General features: G+C 36.7%; 2 protein-coding genes across 3 annotated transcripts in view; one reads left to right on the forward strand and one right to left on the reverse strand.

Moving 5' to 3' along the window:
- The window catches only part of GTF2F2 (general transcription factor IIF subunit 2), a 157,461-nt gene that overhangs the window by 56,112 nt on the left and 84,272 nt on the right, over positions 1-17,077 (forward strand). For both annotated transcript variants that reach the window (XR_004965697.1, XM_036296841.1), the window contains exon 5: positions 16,547-16,628. Coding sequence is in view for 1 of the 2 variants with exons in the window: in XM_036296841.1 (XP_036152734.1) it covers positions 16,547-16,628 (82 nt within the window). In the remaining variant the exon portion in view is untranslated. The remainder of the gene's footprint in view (positions 1-16,546; positions 16,629-17,077) is intronic.
- KCTD4 (potassium channel tetramerization domain containing 4) lies at positions 2,803-12,913 on the reverse strand. Its single transcript, XM_036296840.1, has 2 exons — positions 12,726-12,913; positions 2,803-4,348 (listed from the first exon to the last, which is right to left on the reverse strand). The coding sequence occupies exon 2, from the start codon at positions 4,166-4,168 to the stop codon at positions 3,389-3,391; it is 780 nt and encodes a 259-aa protein (XP_036152733.1). The 5' UTR covers positions 4,169-4,348; positions 12,726-12,913; the 3' UTR covers positions 2,803-3,388.

The following is a 17,077-nucleotide window of genomic DNA, read 5'->3' on the forward strand; positions in this document are numbered from 1 at the left end:
ATTCAGCACGCATACTTCATGAATGCCTATTTTATGCCAGTTTGTAGGTGTTTGAGATATAAGTGGCCTACAAAAGCAGACATGATTCCTGCTGACTCTGGAACTAATGTATGTGAGTTTCAAGTCTTGATTCCACCTTGACCTCCTGATAACTGTAGGATCTCAGCAGGTTCTTAGCCTTCTAAGCCTCTGTTTCATCTGTAAGAAGGAAAGAGTAATAGTACCTTTCTTAGGGTCAATTGAGGATTAATTGAGATAATGTATGTTCATAGCCTGGTATCTGATCTGGCATGTGATAAAACAGTGTTAACTTTTATTGTCATCTTAAATATAGCATTTGAAATATAAGTAATTTTCTTTTAAAGAAGTAACTGAACCAGCTTAATTAGTATCATCTTCAATCTGGGATAGTAGTCATCTTTCTTGAATTATTTGAAAAGTCTCATAAGTGTTTCATTTGTTCTACATGCTTCCATATACATTTTAGAAATATAGTACATCATAGCCATGTTTTATTTTTCATATTTTAAGGACAGTGCTATAACACTGTGAGACAATTCCAAATGCAAGAGTATATATGATTGGCTCATGGCAGGTAAAGTAACCTACTTTTTATTAACTGTTTTCTGAAAAAAGATTAAAAGTCACATTGTGATTTATTTTTTGGAGAAAAGATTTTTGAGGAAGAAATTCTTCAGTGACTGCAAACAAAAATATTATGACAGCTTCACTCTGACTTGCAATTGGCATTTTGTATGATTTCTTGAGGGTTTTGTGTGTGTGTGTGTGTGTGTGTGTGTGTGTGTGTTTAATCCTCACTGAGGATATTTTTTCATTGATTTTAGATAGAGTGGAAGAGGGAGGGAAAGACAGAGAGAAACACATCAATTGGTTGCCTCCTACACGCGCCCTTGACCGGAATCAAACCCGGGACCTTTTGGTCGGCAGGCCAATACTCTGTCCACTGAGCCATACCAGCTAGGGCTCTTGAGTTTTTTAAATGGAAAGTATTTCCAGATATTCTTAGAAAACAGTAAAACTTAAAAGTAGATATTTTCTATACACTTACAGCACAATATGATTATGTAAGTCCAACTGCAAGTAATTTTGAATTTTAAAAGATACATTTATGGAAAGTTATACAAAAGTGATCAATCTAGTCAAATTTAAGATTATCACATTGCTTTAGGAAATCATGATTTATTAAAAGCTCGAGGAGGAATTAAATACATCCAAATATAGTCCTGGCTGGGTGGTTCCATTGGCTAGAGCATCATCATCCTTTACACCAAAAGGTTGTGGGTTCGATCCACAGTCGGGGAGCGTACAAGAGGCAACCAATCGATGTTTCTCTCTCTCCCTTCCTATCTCTCTAACAGTCAACAAACACATATCCTTGGGTGAGGATTAAAAAATTTTTTAAGTGTATCAGATATAATTTTTTTAGAGACAGACATAAAAATGAATGAAAATTTCTTTAAGTAGTGGTTTCCATCAATAATAATTTGTTATAACAGTTAAATTCTCTTTTGTGAATTGATGCAAAACCTTACTTATAATACTTCAAAGGAGATTTGTTCAGTTATCTCCTGTAAAAAGATATGTCAGGGCTATTTTTATTATCAGTAATGAAATTCTGTTAGAGAAAATCTTGCTTTGACATTAAATCACTACAATGTTTTTTTATTACCAAAGTTCAAATGCCAAGGAAAAGTCAACTCATAAGCTGAGTAGGTATATAAACAATTCAATTTCTAAACTGCTAAAGTAGATTTCACTATTTTTCCTATTTTCATAGTTCCTTTAAATTCTCATTTAAAAGTACATTAAATTTTCAAGTACACAAGAGAAAAGTTGATGTTTTCATTGAAGCATTTTCTTTCTTGTTATACATAAAAGAAGATTGTATGGTTGATGTGAAGTGTGTTGTGGTTTTTTTTAATGTACATTTTTTTAAAGGACTTCTTTGTATAATAGATTTTAAAAGATTTCTCCTAGTATGTACAACCACCTTTTGTGTTATCTTAGATGTTGTAACTGGAAGTCATATTAGCTTTATTGCTAATTCTAATTTATATGTGTAAGCCAACTTTTGGCACATATGCTAATTTATGTAATCTCAGTAAAGATTTTCAGAAATATCTTGTTAAAATTAAAAATTAAGATTTAGTTGAAAGTTTTAGTGGTTAAATTTGAAAGGTGCAAATTTAAGATGTAATTTTTTCTTAGAATACAAAGTAAATAAGTGGTATAGAAATGAATAGCTGTTATTTGGGAGGGAAAAAATGCACTCACATTTAAAAGTGAGTTTCTACATTATTTCATTGAGGTAGCTGTATATAAAACTTAATTTAAAAAACACCTTTTTAGTTAGCATGAAGTAAAAAAATTAAACACAACTCAGTGAATAAGAAAAATGTGTAGTGATGTTCATTTAATATTGTTGAGCTTGAAAAATGAATAGATAGGGTGATTCTGAAAATGAATTCCTGCCTGTATTATTCTAATACCATACTCTGTTGAAATGAAGTTATTCATGCTGTGTTGGAGCTCAGCCTGCAAAGAAGTAAATTTGCTGATTTTTGTCACTTGCAAGACCATCCAGTTATTAGCCTGCCAGTTCATTATACCTGTGCATAATATTGTTTGAAATCATCAAGTGGTACTATTTGTTTTAAAGTGACACATATAACTTTTTATTATAATGATTAATGCAACCAAAGAAGCTAGTAGTGCTTATATTTTTTATTTTCAGCAAGCAGTTTTCTAGGAATTTTCAGCAATATATCAATTCAGCTATAATTCAAGTATTTAATACAGAAACTATAAATAAGCTTTTGGCGCCTACCAATAGAAATTAAATCAAAATTAATGCCTTCTTACACTCTTTTTGGTTTCACTATGCTCTGTTTTAGTAAATCTGCATATCTGTTTTTCTTGCAATGGTTAATTTTACCAGTTCCGTTTCTTTGTAGATTTTTGCCATAAGTAAAAAGGATTTTAAATCTTGTAGCCCCTTCAAATATTTTATTACCATTTACTTAAATGAATGATGATGTACATGCTTGTTTATTGTAGAAGCACCCAAGACATTTTGATTAAAAGACAGCTTAAGGAAAAATAAACAAATACAGGCATTCAGTCTTTATTTACAATATATAGGAGATCACTGTTTTCATTTTAAGTGTAAGAGTCTGATCAGCAGGAAACCCTAGAGAAGGACATTTTTAGCAATAGAATTTACATACCGTTAGCGCACAGTATTTGATTAGCAGCAGGGCTCTCAGTACAGAGCTAGCTGGGCACATTATTTGGGATGCCTTTGATGCTGTGGTTTTCCGAAGCTTGCTGGCTGCATGCTTGTTGCCTTTGTTCATGACACAGGTAATTACTTGATAAAATGAAGTGCATCGCTGTGAACAATTGACCCTTTGGAACAGTCCAGGCTGGTCAGCAGTCTGAAACCACACTTTAAAGCCATCATTATAGCCTCAAACTTAAGAGTTTCCAAGGTACAGACAAAGGTGTTGTCTTCCTTTAGTACAAGTCGAGTGCCATTTTCAGACTTTATGAAGTATTTAAATTGAATGATATTTGACGATATTGAAAACTCCTCTGGAAAACCATCCAGCCTGCTTTTGGACACCAGAACAATGCGAGATTTGATTTTTGATATGAAATCAGGAGCATTACAGAAGATTCTGAGTCCTTGTGAGCGATCGTGGTTATCTGTTATTTCCAAGAAAGTAGTCTCTCTGGATGTTAGCTGTTCTTTCTCCCACCTGGATTTCACTTCCTCTGCCAGTCCCTTGAGCTGAAAGAATTCTGCTTCTTGTGCGAGAAGTTGATTTTCTCGAAACCCTTCAGGCAGTAGAAGTTCTCCATTTCGTAGGAAGTTTAGGACGTGCCTGAAGAGGAGCCCATCCCTGTCTATGAAATAATGGCCATCAGCATCAAACGGGCAGAGGATTTTTCCATTTACTATACCTTCAAGGAAAGTGTCGGGGTACTTGGTCAGTGTTTGCTTTTGAGTAATGTATAAATATCCACCAACGTTGAGGGTCATCAGTGAAGATTTGCAGTTCTTTCCTTGGTCAGCATCTTCCAGGCTGTTGTGTTTCCCTTCATATTCCTTATCTTTATCTCTTCTGTTTACTTTACACTCCATTTTGGAAAATGCTATTTCAGCTTGTTCTTCTTGGATTTGAAATTTTTACAAAAACTGCCTCACAAACACGCCTTTATTCAGCTGCAGCCTGGTGATGGAATGGAAGTGCTGGCAGCGTCGCTCGCTCTGTCAGCTCGGTTTTGCAGTAGGTGGCGTATCAGCTATGTATGCAGGAGCTCTCTGGAGTAAGACGAGGGAAAAAAAAGATAATTTGCATTTAACTGTATCAGGGAAGGAATTTGTTGTGAAAAGACTTTCATGTATATTCTTTGAAGTAATAAAAGTTACTCAGGATAAATTAAATTTCCTTTTGACAGTTAAGCAATTATAATTGTTTAATTCTCCAGCTAAGTGTGAGTTTTTATCCATTTTTAAATGTCTACTAAGATATTACTTAATAAGGCAGGCTCTTCATATTGAATAATATTGTCTTTTGGAGTATACAGTATATTGAATTAGTCTCATTTTTTAAAAGTAAATTATAAAGAGAAAACCTAAAGAGAAAGGAACTAGGTATATATGATTTTCTCTTATATAAAAAGCTACACATTTCACAGTGGTGTAGTCATTTTAGAAACCCAAATGGGAACATTTAAACCTGTTATTTGTGATATGGCACTTGAATTTAATTATATTTGTATGTGATTCTGGTTTTGGGGTCTTTAGCAAGTGAGAAGAAGTTTTTTAATATCTGGGTTTTTTTTTTACCGTAAAAGTAAAAAATTAAATATATAGCCTTTGCAGTAATCATTTACATGTTGTTGTTTTTTGTTAAGATTTCCTATAGAATATATATAAGCTTGTTTCACCCTAAACCTGCTTCAGTGCTGAACAAAAGACTTGTACTGACGTAGAAAATATAACTCTGTGTGTGTGTGTGTGTGTGTGTACGTACGTACTTGTGCTTGTGATGATAAAAGACAAATTCAAAATACGTACTATAGTGACATGGGAAAGTTGATTTTTGTTGTTGTTTTCAGTGTTCACAAAAGATGGAGAGAAGGACTATAACCTAGGCTTTTTTGTTGTTTTGTTTTTTAAATTGGGAACTGGAATGACATGTGAGTGTTCCTTCTTCCCCTATAACTTGCCTTCCAAAGCATTTTAGTGATCTGAGCTTTCAATTCTAGAATTTAAAGACCCATGATAAGAAGTATGAACATTGTCCCCAGTACACTATTATTTGACTAGTCTGACTGCTAAATTATTCTGGGGAACTACATTGTTTTCAGAATCATAGGACTAGATTTTATATTACATTGATTTATATTTATTTTACATTAAAATAAGCGTTTTTAAATTCGTCAACAGTATGTTGATAGAAATATAGGAGCAGATTCTTCTAAACATGCTTACCTCATGTGTTCTCTAAACAATGTTAGATTTCTCAGTCATAAAAAAATTATATTAGCCCTGGCCAGTATGGCTGTTGATTAGAGAAGAGAGAGAGAATGGGAGAGGGAGGAGAGGGGGTGGGAGAGACCGCCTCCCACACAAGCCCCAACCAGGGCTGGGAATCGAACCAACGACCCTTCTGTGTGTGGGCTGGCACTCTAACCATTGAGCAACATTTGCTGGGGTCATTATAAAGATTTTGAATTTAACATTTATATGTCATTGAGATGATCAAAAGTACATTGAAATCAAACTAGAAATTTAAATCATAACATTTTTTAGGGCTGGTTATTGCTTAGAGACCATGAGATGTAACCTCTTCGTTTTACCAAAGACACAATTGCGTTCCAGAGAGTTTTTAGTTTTTTATCTAGAACTTTATAGCTTGTTAATGGCCAACACTAAGGACTAATGCTTCCTCTCAGTCCTGCCTCATTTAAGAAGAGTTTGCTGTTATATTCTGACAATTTCACGTGTGTGTTGACTTTTTGGAATCAAGTCTTCCATTGATATGACTTTTTAAGACATAGTGAATAGATTGGAAGTTTTGGTACAACTTTGGAAATATATTCATGGAATTCTTATGTTCATCATCACTGCACATGAGTAGCACCATATAATGGCAGAATCAACCAAAGTTCTTTTCATGAATGTTATGGGACATCAGAATCAATAGAACATAACTGTAGTATAGTGACAGAGACTGTGCTGGTATTTTCTTTGTATGTTTAAACTGATGTAGTCTAATACTGTGTGATGCTGGGTCTGCCTCCTTACATCCTGTCACTGGCAGTGAAGCTAGTGCTGCTAGAGGATGGGCTTCCATGGGGTGGGAAGGTGAGGCAGCAGAAGTTGAACTTTTGACCTCTTCAGCCCTCACTCCAGGGCACCTTACATTTGCTAACTTGCTCACTTCTGGTTTTGGATGCCTGTTTTTTAAAACTACTGATGCTTGCTCTTTGTTTCTGTTGCTTGTTTTGACAGGCTGAACTACCCCATCATGTGCCTCTATCCTGTGGTCACTTTTTCTCACTCTAGTGTTCTTGGCTTCCACAAACTTGACATGTATGATTTGTTTGCCACCTGTGGCTTGGCAACAATAGTTTAACGGAAACCTTGTCTAAATGCCTGACTAGAATCTGATATGAAACCGTAGAACTCTTATTCTGTGTCCTTTGTCCCCACTTGCAGTCTTTTTTATATTTTATTGATTTTTTTTTTACAGAGAGGAAGGGAGAGAGATAGAGAGTTAGAAACATCGATGAGAGAGAAACATCGATCAGCTGCCTCCTGCACATCTCCTACTGGGGATATGCCCGCAACCCAGGTACATGCCCTTGACCGGAATCGAACCTGGGACCTTTCAGTCCGCAGGCCGACGCTCTATCCACTGAGCCAAGCCGGTTTCGGCCCCACTTGCAGTCTTAAAAATGAAAATGGCACACAGTAGGCCTTTTGCATGTAACTTAACTAGAGGCCCGATGCACGAAGATTCAGGCAAGAATAGGCCTTCCTTCCCCTGGCTGTCAGCACCACCTTCGCTCCGGCCCGGAGCCACCTTCTGCCTTTGCGTGCTGCCCAGAGGCCTGGAGTGGCCAGGGTGGGGCAGAACACCTGCATCCCAGCCCGGCTGCTGCCATCTTTGTCACGTCAATTTGCATATTCCCTCCTTATTGGCTGTGGGTGCCGTCATCTTTGTCGCAAAGTGATGGTAAATTTGCATATTTCATCTTTATTAGATAGGATTGCAAAATGGCACACAGTAGGCCCCACCTTACCCTCATCACTCCATGTTATTCCATTAAAACAAGATGATTGAGTTTACAGAACTTGAAGGGAGTTGTTCATTATTGCTGCTTATTGTGGTCCACATGCCTCTTAGGAGAAAGCACCTTGGTTGTTTTTTGTTTGGTTTTGTTTTTTTCAGTCTATTCTAAACTTACGTTTACCTGCTTGAGGTGTGTGGGGTAGGGTAAGCTTATCCTAGGTAATGTCAATCATTTAATTCATTTTATCAAGAATTTAATTCATTTTAATCAAAATCTATTTCAGTGTCCAAACTTTTGTTTTGTTTTGAAATATAAATTCATCTATATTAGATGTTGTCTGGTACTGGGATTGTACTAATACAAGTGCATACTACCTCACCTACCTTATAACTATGAAAATGGTGTTTCAGGACCAAAGCTAATGGAAATATCCATGGTTTGTGTGACCACATTTCTCCGCCTTACTGCAGATACAAACTGGAATTAAGCAGTTCAGTAGATTAAACAGAAGAGCTTAACCCACACATCAATGATTAGCTAGCTCACTTAGTTCCACTAGACTTGAGAGTTTCATCTGCTTTGCAGACAAAGTTTTATTGGAGTTAGATTACCTCTATCTTAGACATCTGTAAATCACACATATACAGGACTCTTTAGCCAACTTTGAGGATTTAAACAATGCCATTGTCAGGTTCTTGATATGAGTATATCCATTGGTTAGGCCCATTTCCTACCCAAATTCTAGCTAAACCTTTCAGTATATAGTGATGCTAATTGTTCACTCTCTGCATTAGGCAAAACTTATTCTAGGCCAGTTGGAGTCATTCCCATCTTATCTACCAATTCCTGACAGGAAATGATGTCATTGTCATCACCATAATTCAATATGAGAAACATTCATTTTGATACTCAGCTATGACTATTTTACTTTAGCATCTTCTGTTAAAAAAAAAAAAAAATAGCCTAGCTAGTGTGGCTCAGTGGGTGAGCGTCAACCCATGAACCAGGTGATGAGGGTTTGATTCCATACCTGGGTTGCGGGCCTGATCCCCAGTCGGGGGCTTGCAGGAGGTAGCTGATCAGTGATTCGCTCTCATCATTGATGTTTCTATCTCTCCCTCTCCCTTCCTCTCTCTGAAATCAATAAAAACATTAATAAAAATAAATTGCACAGTATAATGTATTAACATTTTTAAAGAATCAAGAATGTAATTCATTTAATCAAAAACTATTTAAGTGTCCAAACTTTTGTTTTATTTTGAAATATAAATTCATCTACATTAGATGTTGTCTGGTACTGGGATTGTACTAATACAAGTGCATACTACCTCACCTACCTTATATTGCTGATTAATTGCAGTGTCTAAGTAACTCTGCAGATAACTCGTATCCTCCTGGGACTCACTAGATATAACCTTTGGCTAAAAAGTGATGTGGATGGGTGATTCCAGTCAGATGAATACACTTATAGATGTTTTACAGTATTAAACTGGGTCTTCAAAGAAGCCCAGGAAACTTTGCTACACCAGCAAATTTTTAGCCTCACTTGAGGAGTTAGAGAAGAATAAAGCACTATGTATCAGAAGGAGCACAAATAAAAATGACAGACTAAATGAGAAATTCAGGCAAAATTCTATCCATATTTCTTTGCGTAGCATTACAGAGGTAATCTTGAAAACAATTTACAAATCATATTAACTAATGTTTTAAATGTACTTTGGGAGATGAGTATTTCAGGGAAACCTGTTTTATAATTCTGTAAGCAGGAGTCATTCAGGTTTTTTTTAAATGAGTTTTCTCTTTTTTGAAGTGTAGCCTATGAGTTATTATTCACTAGAAAATTTTATTGTAACCAGATGAGCAAAGCACTCCTATTAACCATCAAGTGAACTTTGAAATTGTATTGAACTCATTTATATATTACTACTTGGCATTCTCTTTAAAAAGATGTTATAAATTGATAACTATTATCTACATTCTCAAATTGAGGTACATGACTTAAACTTACGAAAGTCATATTACTTTGAAATCAGTGGCCAAACGGGTCTCTTCTCCCAAATGCTGTCCTCTACCATGTTCCTTCTATTGTCCTCTTATCTTTAGATCCTCTTGTGTCTTTAGAAGTGAGATGGTGTGGAGGAGAGAGAAGGGGGCTTGAATAGCAGAACAAGATATGATAGTTCATAGGAGCAAATGCAGTTTCTTATTCATAGAGAGTAGAGTGATTGGGAATTAGGAATGGAGAACTTTATTATATTGCACATTTTGACATATAACATTTCTGAAACATTAAGCATTTCAGGGTGTATGTTAAAATTACTGGCTTATAAAAGTTTCATGGCAGTATTTTGTCTTTCTTTAGTGACACATAAAAATGGTGAATATTACAATTGATGGTATCTTGGATTTGATGAAATATTTGAGCAGCACTATGAGTTATTACTCCAGAAAATAAAACTAACAGAGATATAGGCAGGGGAAAAGTGAGAAGGAGTGGGGGTAGGAGAGAGAGATATTAAGGCAGCAGTTCGCAGCCCTAGCTGCTGCATATTAAATTATCTAGGGAGGTTACAAAAATACACTCCCTCTTGCCCTCACAATGCAGTTAGAGAATAATCTCTGGGAGTGAGCCTCTGCAGTTGATTCTAATGGTCAAGCAGAGTTGAAGGACTACTTTATTAAAGACGATGAGCTCAGGAAAGGGAACTTATCTCCAAGTAGTTCTTGATGGGGACATAATTTCTACCCTGTTGTTGTGAGGGTCACTTACAATTAAAGTATCTTTAAAATCATAAAGAACTAAACTAGTGTATGGTATTACTACTGTCACTAATTAAACATGATGAAGAAAACAGGATGAAATTAATGAAATTTGGATCATAATCAGTGATTTTAAAATGTCAGTGATTGCCAATAAGTATTTCATTAATAATATTGATAATAATAGTAATATCCCTCAACTATGTTGTAATCTTTCTAAGCAGGGTGTCTGTGTTGTGTTTTTTTCCTTTGTGCCCCTCATCACAGGTAGCACAGTTTTTGGCACTATTTAACTAAAATATAGCCCTATAGTGAGAGTCTTTTCCCTGGGAAAGTTAATCTTTCCCAGAGGGATTTGTTTTTTTCTATTTAATTACTTTTTCTGTTGTTTTTTTAAAAATTCTTTCTCATTTCAAGTGCTGCTGCCAAAGCTGGATTGCAACCTTTGATGAAGGTCTGAGTAAAACAAACAATTGCAGTACTTTGATTTCCCTGCCCTTTTGCATTTATTATTATACTAGAGGCCCGGTGCACAAAATTGTGCACTGGGGGCACGGTGTCCCTCAGCCCAGCCTGCACCCTCTCCAGTCTGGGACCCCTCGGGGGATGTCCGACTGCCGGTTTAGGCCCAACCAGGTCATCAGGGGAGGGCAGTTGGGGGCGACCAGGCCTGCAAAGGAGGGAGGGCAGTTGGGGGGGGTGACCAGGCCTGCAGGGGAGGGCAGTTGGGGGAGGCCAGGCCAGCAGGGGAGGGCAGTTGGGGGTGACCGGGCCTGCAGGGGAGGGAGGGCAGTTGGGAGTGATCAGGCCAGCAGAGGAGCAGATAGGCGTCAATCAGACCAGCAGGGGAGTGGTTAGGGGGTGATCAGGCAGGCAGGCAGGTGAGTGGTTAGGAGCCAGCAGTCCCGGATTGTGAGAGGGATGTCCGACTGCCGGTTTAGGCCTGCTTCCCAGGGGATCAGGCCTAAGCTGGCAGTCAGACATCCCTCTCGCAGCCTGAGAGCCTTCAGGGGATGTCCAACTGACGGTTTAGTCCCATGAGGAGCAGGTCTAAGCCACAGTCAGACATCCTTAGCACTGCCGAGAAGGCTGGAGAAGCTCCTGCTACTGCCGCTGCCCTCACAGCTGTCAGCCCGGCTTGTGGCTGAGTGGAGCTCCCACTGTGGGAGCGCACTGACCACCAGGGGGCAGCTCCTGCATTGAGCATCTGTCCCTTGATGGTCAATGCGCATCATAGCAATAGGTTGTTCCTGGTTGTCCCGCCCTTAGGGTCAATTTGCATATTAACCTTTTATTATATAGGGTTACAGCATTCATATCTTTTATAAAGCTGTATTTTATTTCTGGGTTTATTCAGCCTCTTGTTCTTTAAAACAACTTTGAGATTAGAGATTATGATTATTTATATAACATCATTACATCATGCCCATATCTGTAGTTAAGAGCTTTTTATATTGGATTAATTGTACGTGTGGTGTAACAAGCGAAAAGAGACTAGCATGAAGTATAGGAGGAATGATAACTTGTGAACTTGCTTTGAAAGTATTAAAATGTTTTTAAAATGCTCAGTCACTAAGTTATTTCTTTTATCAGAAATCTGTTATGGTTTCTATAGACTCATGTAACAAACTGTACATACTTATGGCCACTGCCTTTGATTTTGTACCGTGGCTAACCACTTTCCCTCTTATTCCTAGGCAATCAGTTTTGTCATTCATAGGTACCCTTTGGTCAGCACTACAACATCCGTTTTTTTCTCCCAGTCTGTAGGGGAAAAGTTGAAGAGTAATACTGTGAGTGAAGAAGTTGAAATGTTTTCTAAATACTAAATCTAGTTCTCAAACTATGGTTACAATATTTGGGTTAAAATTAGGAATTCCCAGGGCATTAGGCATATTTGAAATTTGAATATTACTGTAAGAAAACACATTACATTAACAGATAACTTTTGGGAATATTTATATGACTGCCCATTTGTTACTTTTGAGGTAAATCATCAAATCCTAACTCTGTAAGTTTACTGAAATCTGAGCATGATCGTTTATTCCTAAAATTTCTGAAGATTAAATAGAGATTAGAGAATCAATTCACAAGTTTGAATAAAAATTTCCTTTTTAATTAATTAATTAATTAATTAATTAATTAATTTTTATCTCTTAAAGTGTTACAAAGAGTATTACACATGTCTCCTTTTTTCTCCCCCTTGACATTCCCTTGGCTTCCCCCACCCTCCAGTGTCTTGTGTCCATTGGTTATTCTCATATGCATGCAAAGAAGTCTTTCGGTTGATCTCCTACTCCCCCCAACCCTCCCCAGGGTTCCCACTGTAGTTTGACATTCTGCTCAATGCTGCTCTGCCTCTGTATCCATTTTTGTTCATCAGTCTATAATGTTTCTTATTATCCATAAATGAGTGAGTTCATGTGGTATTTTTCTCAGCTTCCCAGGGGCCGTCTCAGTCTCACAGGGGGCCTTTTTAATTTAAAGGGACTGCAAGTTTGCCTAACTGGTTTGTTAAGATGCCAAGTAGCTTGTGTTAATTGACCTTACCTGTGAATCACAGGCAAAATCTGCTAGGAAAAGGTTTTAAAAGAGGATAATGGCAACTACTAGAAATATTGAAAATAATTTACCTTTTAAATGCACCTGTTCTTCATTACTTTTCCAGACAGGGTAGACAGATTTGATATAAGTGTGAATCCAGAGAAGTAGCTTCAAAAGTCTCGTGGATCAGTCCAAAATCTTGGTTTCTAGCCCACTCGTCTGTGCTTTAACTTGAGTTGTAAGTACTCTTAAAGGCCTCCACGTTGAACTGGATCCAGAGAGGTCTTGTGGAAATGAATGCCTGTAACTTCCTGATGCCTAACATGTTCCTAACATACCGGCTCGAATTACTTACATGCCGATGCTAATAAGCACCCTTCCGGCTTACTTACACCTTTCCCCTAAAATCTTAAGCAATGTCTTAAGGAAGGAAAGAAGCATGGTTTAGTGGAGAGAATATGAAAACATGTTCCCGTGAAGCTTTAAGGTATATGAAGGATTTACATTTTGCTTAGCGAGCTATATCATAAATAAATTGGCTTTTTAAATTTTATTTAAGAGGAGAAAGGATAACAGTGAACAGAGCTGTAATGTTATTTAAGAGCAGCCAATTAATCGGTGCAAAGACTTCTCTTTTCCCTTAAGAAGCATTTAAAAGCTATTTTAGATTTAAAGAAGAAGTTATTTTTTTGTTTGAAAATGGAATATAATGGTCATAAAATTATGGTTTTGGAAAGTGAACTTTATTGCTTTGTGTGAGTGACCCTGATTAAAGAATAGTGATGAGAGTGGTGGCCATGTTGAAATGGGCCAGGTGCTTTGGACACTTCTTACCCTTCCCAGTGTTATATGGAGAATATTGAAACTAGAAATTAAATTAGCCTGTTCACGTGCAGTAGTAGGTGCTACTAAATAAGTGAGGAGCATTCACAGATGGTATTAGGTACCTCTTGTGGTATTCAACATTAATAAACACATGGATTTATATAAATAAATTTTTTTCAGGAACAGTATTCTAGATGTATTTTGTTTTTTAAAAAGTATTACTGCCCTGGTTGGTGTGCTCAGTGGTTAGAGTGTTGACCCGCACACCAAAGGGTCTCTGGTTCGATTCCCAGTGAAGGGCATGTACCTACCTGAGCTGTAGGTTCTATCCTTAGCCCCTGTCGGGGAGTGTCTCTCTCTCACATTGATCTTTCTCTCCCCCCGACCCCACTTCCACTCTCTCTAAGACTCAATGGAAAAAAATATCCTTGGGTGAGGAGTAACAAAAAAAAAGGATTAATATGTTTTAATAGTGTGCTTTCCTAATACATTTATGATACTTTATACATTGAAATTTCCCCAAATCTTGTTATTGATATGTTGGTTTTCTAGATAGAACTTTCAGCTTCAGTGAGAAGCAAACTCCAATATAAGATTTGTTTTTGTTTTAAGAAAATTGAAATTCTAATCTTATTAAATCCATTAATGATAGGAAATTATTTTTAGATGTTTTAAATTTAATATAAAATACTTAATAAAATAGGGGCTTATCATTATTTCCTTCCTGGCATACTTTGATGTAAGGTAGGCATTTCTCATCATTGCTCTTTTTGTCATCGAACAGGTTGTTTTTGAGATTTGTTGCGTATGTTGCACTGACAGATTCTTGAACCATTGAATTACATATGGTTCACAATTATTGCATATGGGCTACAACAGGGAGCCCCCTGGATTTTGAAGACAAAATTAAGAAAGGTCATCACCCTATGAGAGTTTTTCTAGTATAAATCTTGTAAGTGCAGTTCTGTCTGCACTTTACAATTTGGTTAGTTTATCTCTCTCCCCCAGGGAACTGCATGCTTCCTGAAGATAGTACTGTGTCTTAATCATCTTTGATTCCACAATGCCTAGACCAGTGATGGCGAACCTTTTGAGCTCAGCGTGTCAGCATTTTGAAAAACCCTAACTTAACTATGGTGCCGTGTCACATATAGAAATTTTTTGATATTTGCAACCATAGTAAAACAAAGACTTATACTTTTGATATTTATTTTATATATTTAAATGCCATTTAACAAAGAAAAATCAACCAAAAAAATGAGTTCGCGTGTCACCTCTGACACGCGTGTCATAGGTTCGCCATCACTGGCCTAGACAGTGCCCTCACATAGTAAGCATTTAGTTAATGTTAGAGTAATGCATAAAGTCATTCACCCTGAAGAGCTGAATCATAAATGCATGGCTGATGAGCCAAAGGATTTCCTGATTCTCTTCTCAAAACCTGGGTGAATTCTCACAGAAATATGACTGAGCCATAGCTTTTCCTAACTATAGTCATACATTTCCAGACTGTAGCAAAGCTGATACTCCATGGGATAGTCATATGTATTATCAAATAAGATACAGTATTTTAAGTGACTTTGCCATAATGCTTGGTGCCTAGTAGGCACACAGTAGTGCTAACTTTTGTTTCCTTCTTTCATTTCTCCTGAATTTTGTATGAGGGTCACCAAGAAAAATCTTTTTAATGGTAGGAAAAATTGTCCTTCTATTTGGACAATTATTCATAGCACTTCAATGTCTAGTTTGGACACACCCAAATTAATGATTCTGCTGGAAAGAGAAGTCAGAGCAACTGGCAGGCAGAACTGGTACACAGAATAACCTAGACAATGGACCTGCCCAGTTTCACAATATTTTTTAGGCTGGCTGTTCAAGTCATTATGTGTTCTAGGATTTTATTTACATATATATGGATGTGTATGCTTGTATATATTCAATTTTTAAAATTTTACGTCCTTTTAAGCTACTCTCGAGAAAGAGCTAAATGCATAAAAGCTATTTTATTGGCAAGGAGTTGCAGCAGCCCAATAAATAAACCTGACAGGAGCCTGTGTTTTTACTAGCCAAGAATAAAGTTTTTCTCTATTCTGACCAATGACTCTACTATAAACTTTAATTCCTTTTGAAAAAAATAAACAAACAAGATAGAAACAGACTCATAGATACAGAGAACAGACTGACAGTTGACAGAGGAAAATGGGGTGGGGAGTTTGGTAAAACAGGTGAAGAGATTAAGAAATACAAATTGTTCCTAGCCGGTTTGGCTCAGTGGATAGAGCGTCGGCCTGCGGACGGAAGGGTCCCAGGTTCACTTCCGGCCAAGGGCACATGCCCAGGTTGCCGGCTCGATCCCCAGTAGGGAGCGTGCAGGAGGCAGCCGATCCATGATTCTCTTTCATCATTGATGTTTCTGTCTCTCCCTCTCCCTTCTCTCTGAAATCAATAAAAAGTTATTTTTAAAAAAGAAATATAACGCCGTATCCGGTTTGGCTCAGTGGATAGAACGTCAGCATGCGGACTGAAGGGTCCCAAGGTTCGATTTCGGTCAAGGGCATGTACCTTGGTTGTGGGTACATCCCTAGTAGGGGTCGTGTAGGGGGCAGCTGATCGATGTTTCTCTCTCATCGATGTTTCTAACTCTCTATCCCTTTCTCTTCCTCTCTGTAAAAAAAAAAAAATCAGTAAAATATTTTAAAAAAGAAAAGAAATATAAGATCCAATGGACTGGCCTTCAAAAAAAAATACAAAATGGTAGTTACAGAATAGTCACAGAGATGTAAATTACAGCATAGGGAATATAGTCAATAATATAATAATAACTGTGTATGAGGCCAGGTGGGTACTAGACTTATTGGGGGTATCACTTCATGAATTATATAAATGTCTAACCTCTATACTGTATACCTAACACTATTACAGAATAATATTGAATGTAAACTGTAATTTTAAAATATATTCCTTTTGTTTCTTTGATTTTTATTATTTATTTTATTATTACTGTGGGTAATGTGTCAGAATACAATCTTGAATATGATAAATGTTAACTCTGAATACATTTGTTATTTTTTTCTTTCCATTCAAGATAAGCTTTCATTGGAAGGAATAGTGGTACAAAGAGCTGAATGCCGACCTGCTGCAAGTGAAAACTACATGAGATTAAAGAGGTTGGTGTTTTTTAACTTTAAAATAGTACCTGATATTTCCTTTTGGGGATTGAAATGCATATTTAGATTGCCTATTGACTGCAACTATCGTTATAATTGAAAGGGTTTTCAAAAGCTGTTTGGTTTTAAAACCAAGTAAGAACAAAATTCCAGTTATAAAATAAGTCATAGGAATGTAGTTTACAGCAGGGTGACTACATTTAATAATACTTTATTGCATATTTGAAAGTTGCTAAGAGAGTAGATCTTAAAAATTCTCATCATAAGAAAAAATGTTTTGTAACTATGTATGGTAACTAGCGTTAACTACACTTATTGTGGTGATCATTTTGAAATGTATATGATTATCAAGTCATTATGTTGAACAACTAAAACTACACCTAAAAATATAATGTTATATGCCATTTATACTTCAGGGGTTTTTTTGTTTTTTGTTTTTATATATATTT

Source organism: Myotis myotis, unplaced genomic scaffold (assembly GCF_014108235.1).
Source record: "Myotis myotis isolate mMyoMyo1 unplaced genomic scaffold, mMyoMyo1.p scaffold_m19_p_3, whole genome shotgun sequence".
Lineage (NCBI taxonomy): Eukaryota > Metazoa > Chordata > Mammalia > Chiroptera > Vespertilionidae > Myotis > Myotis myotis.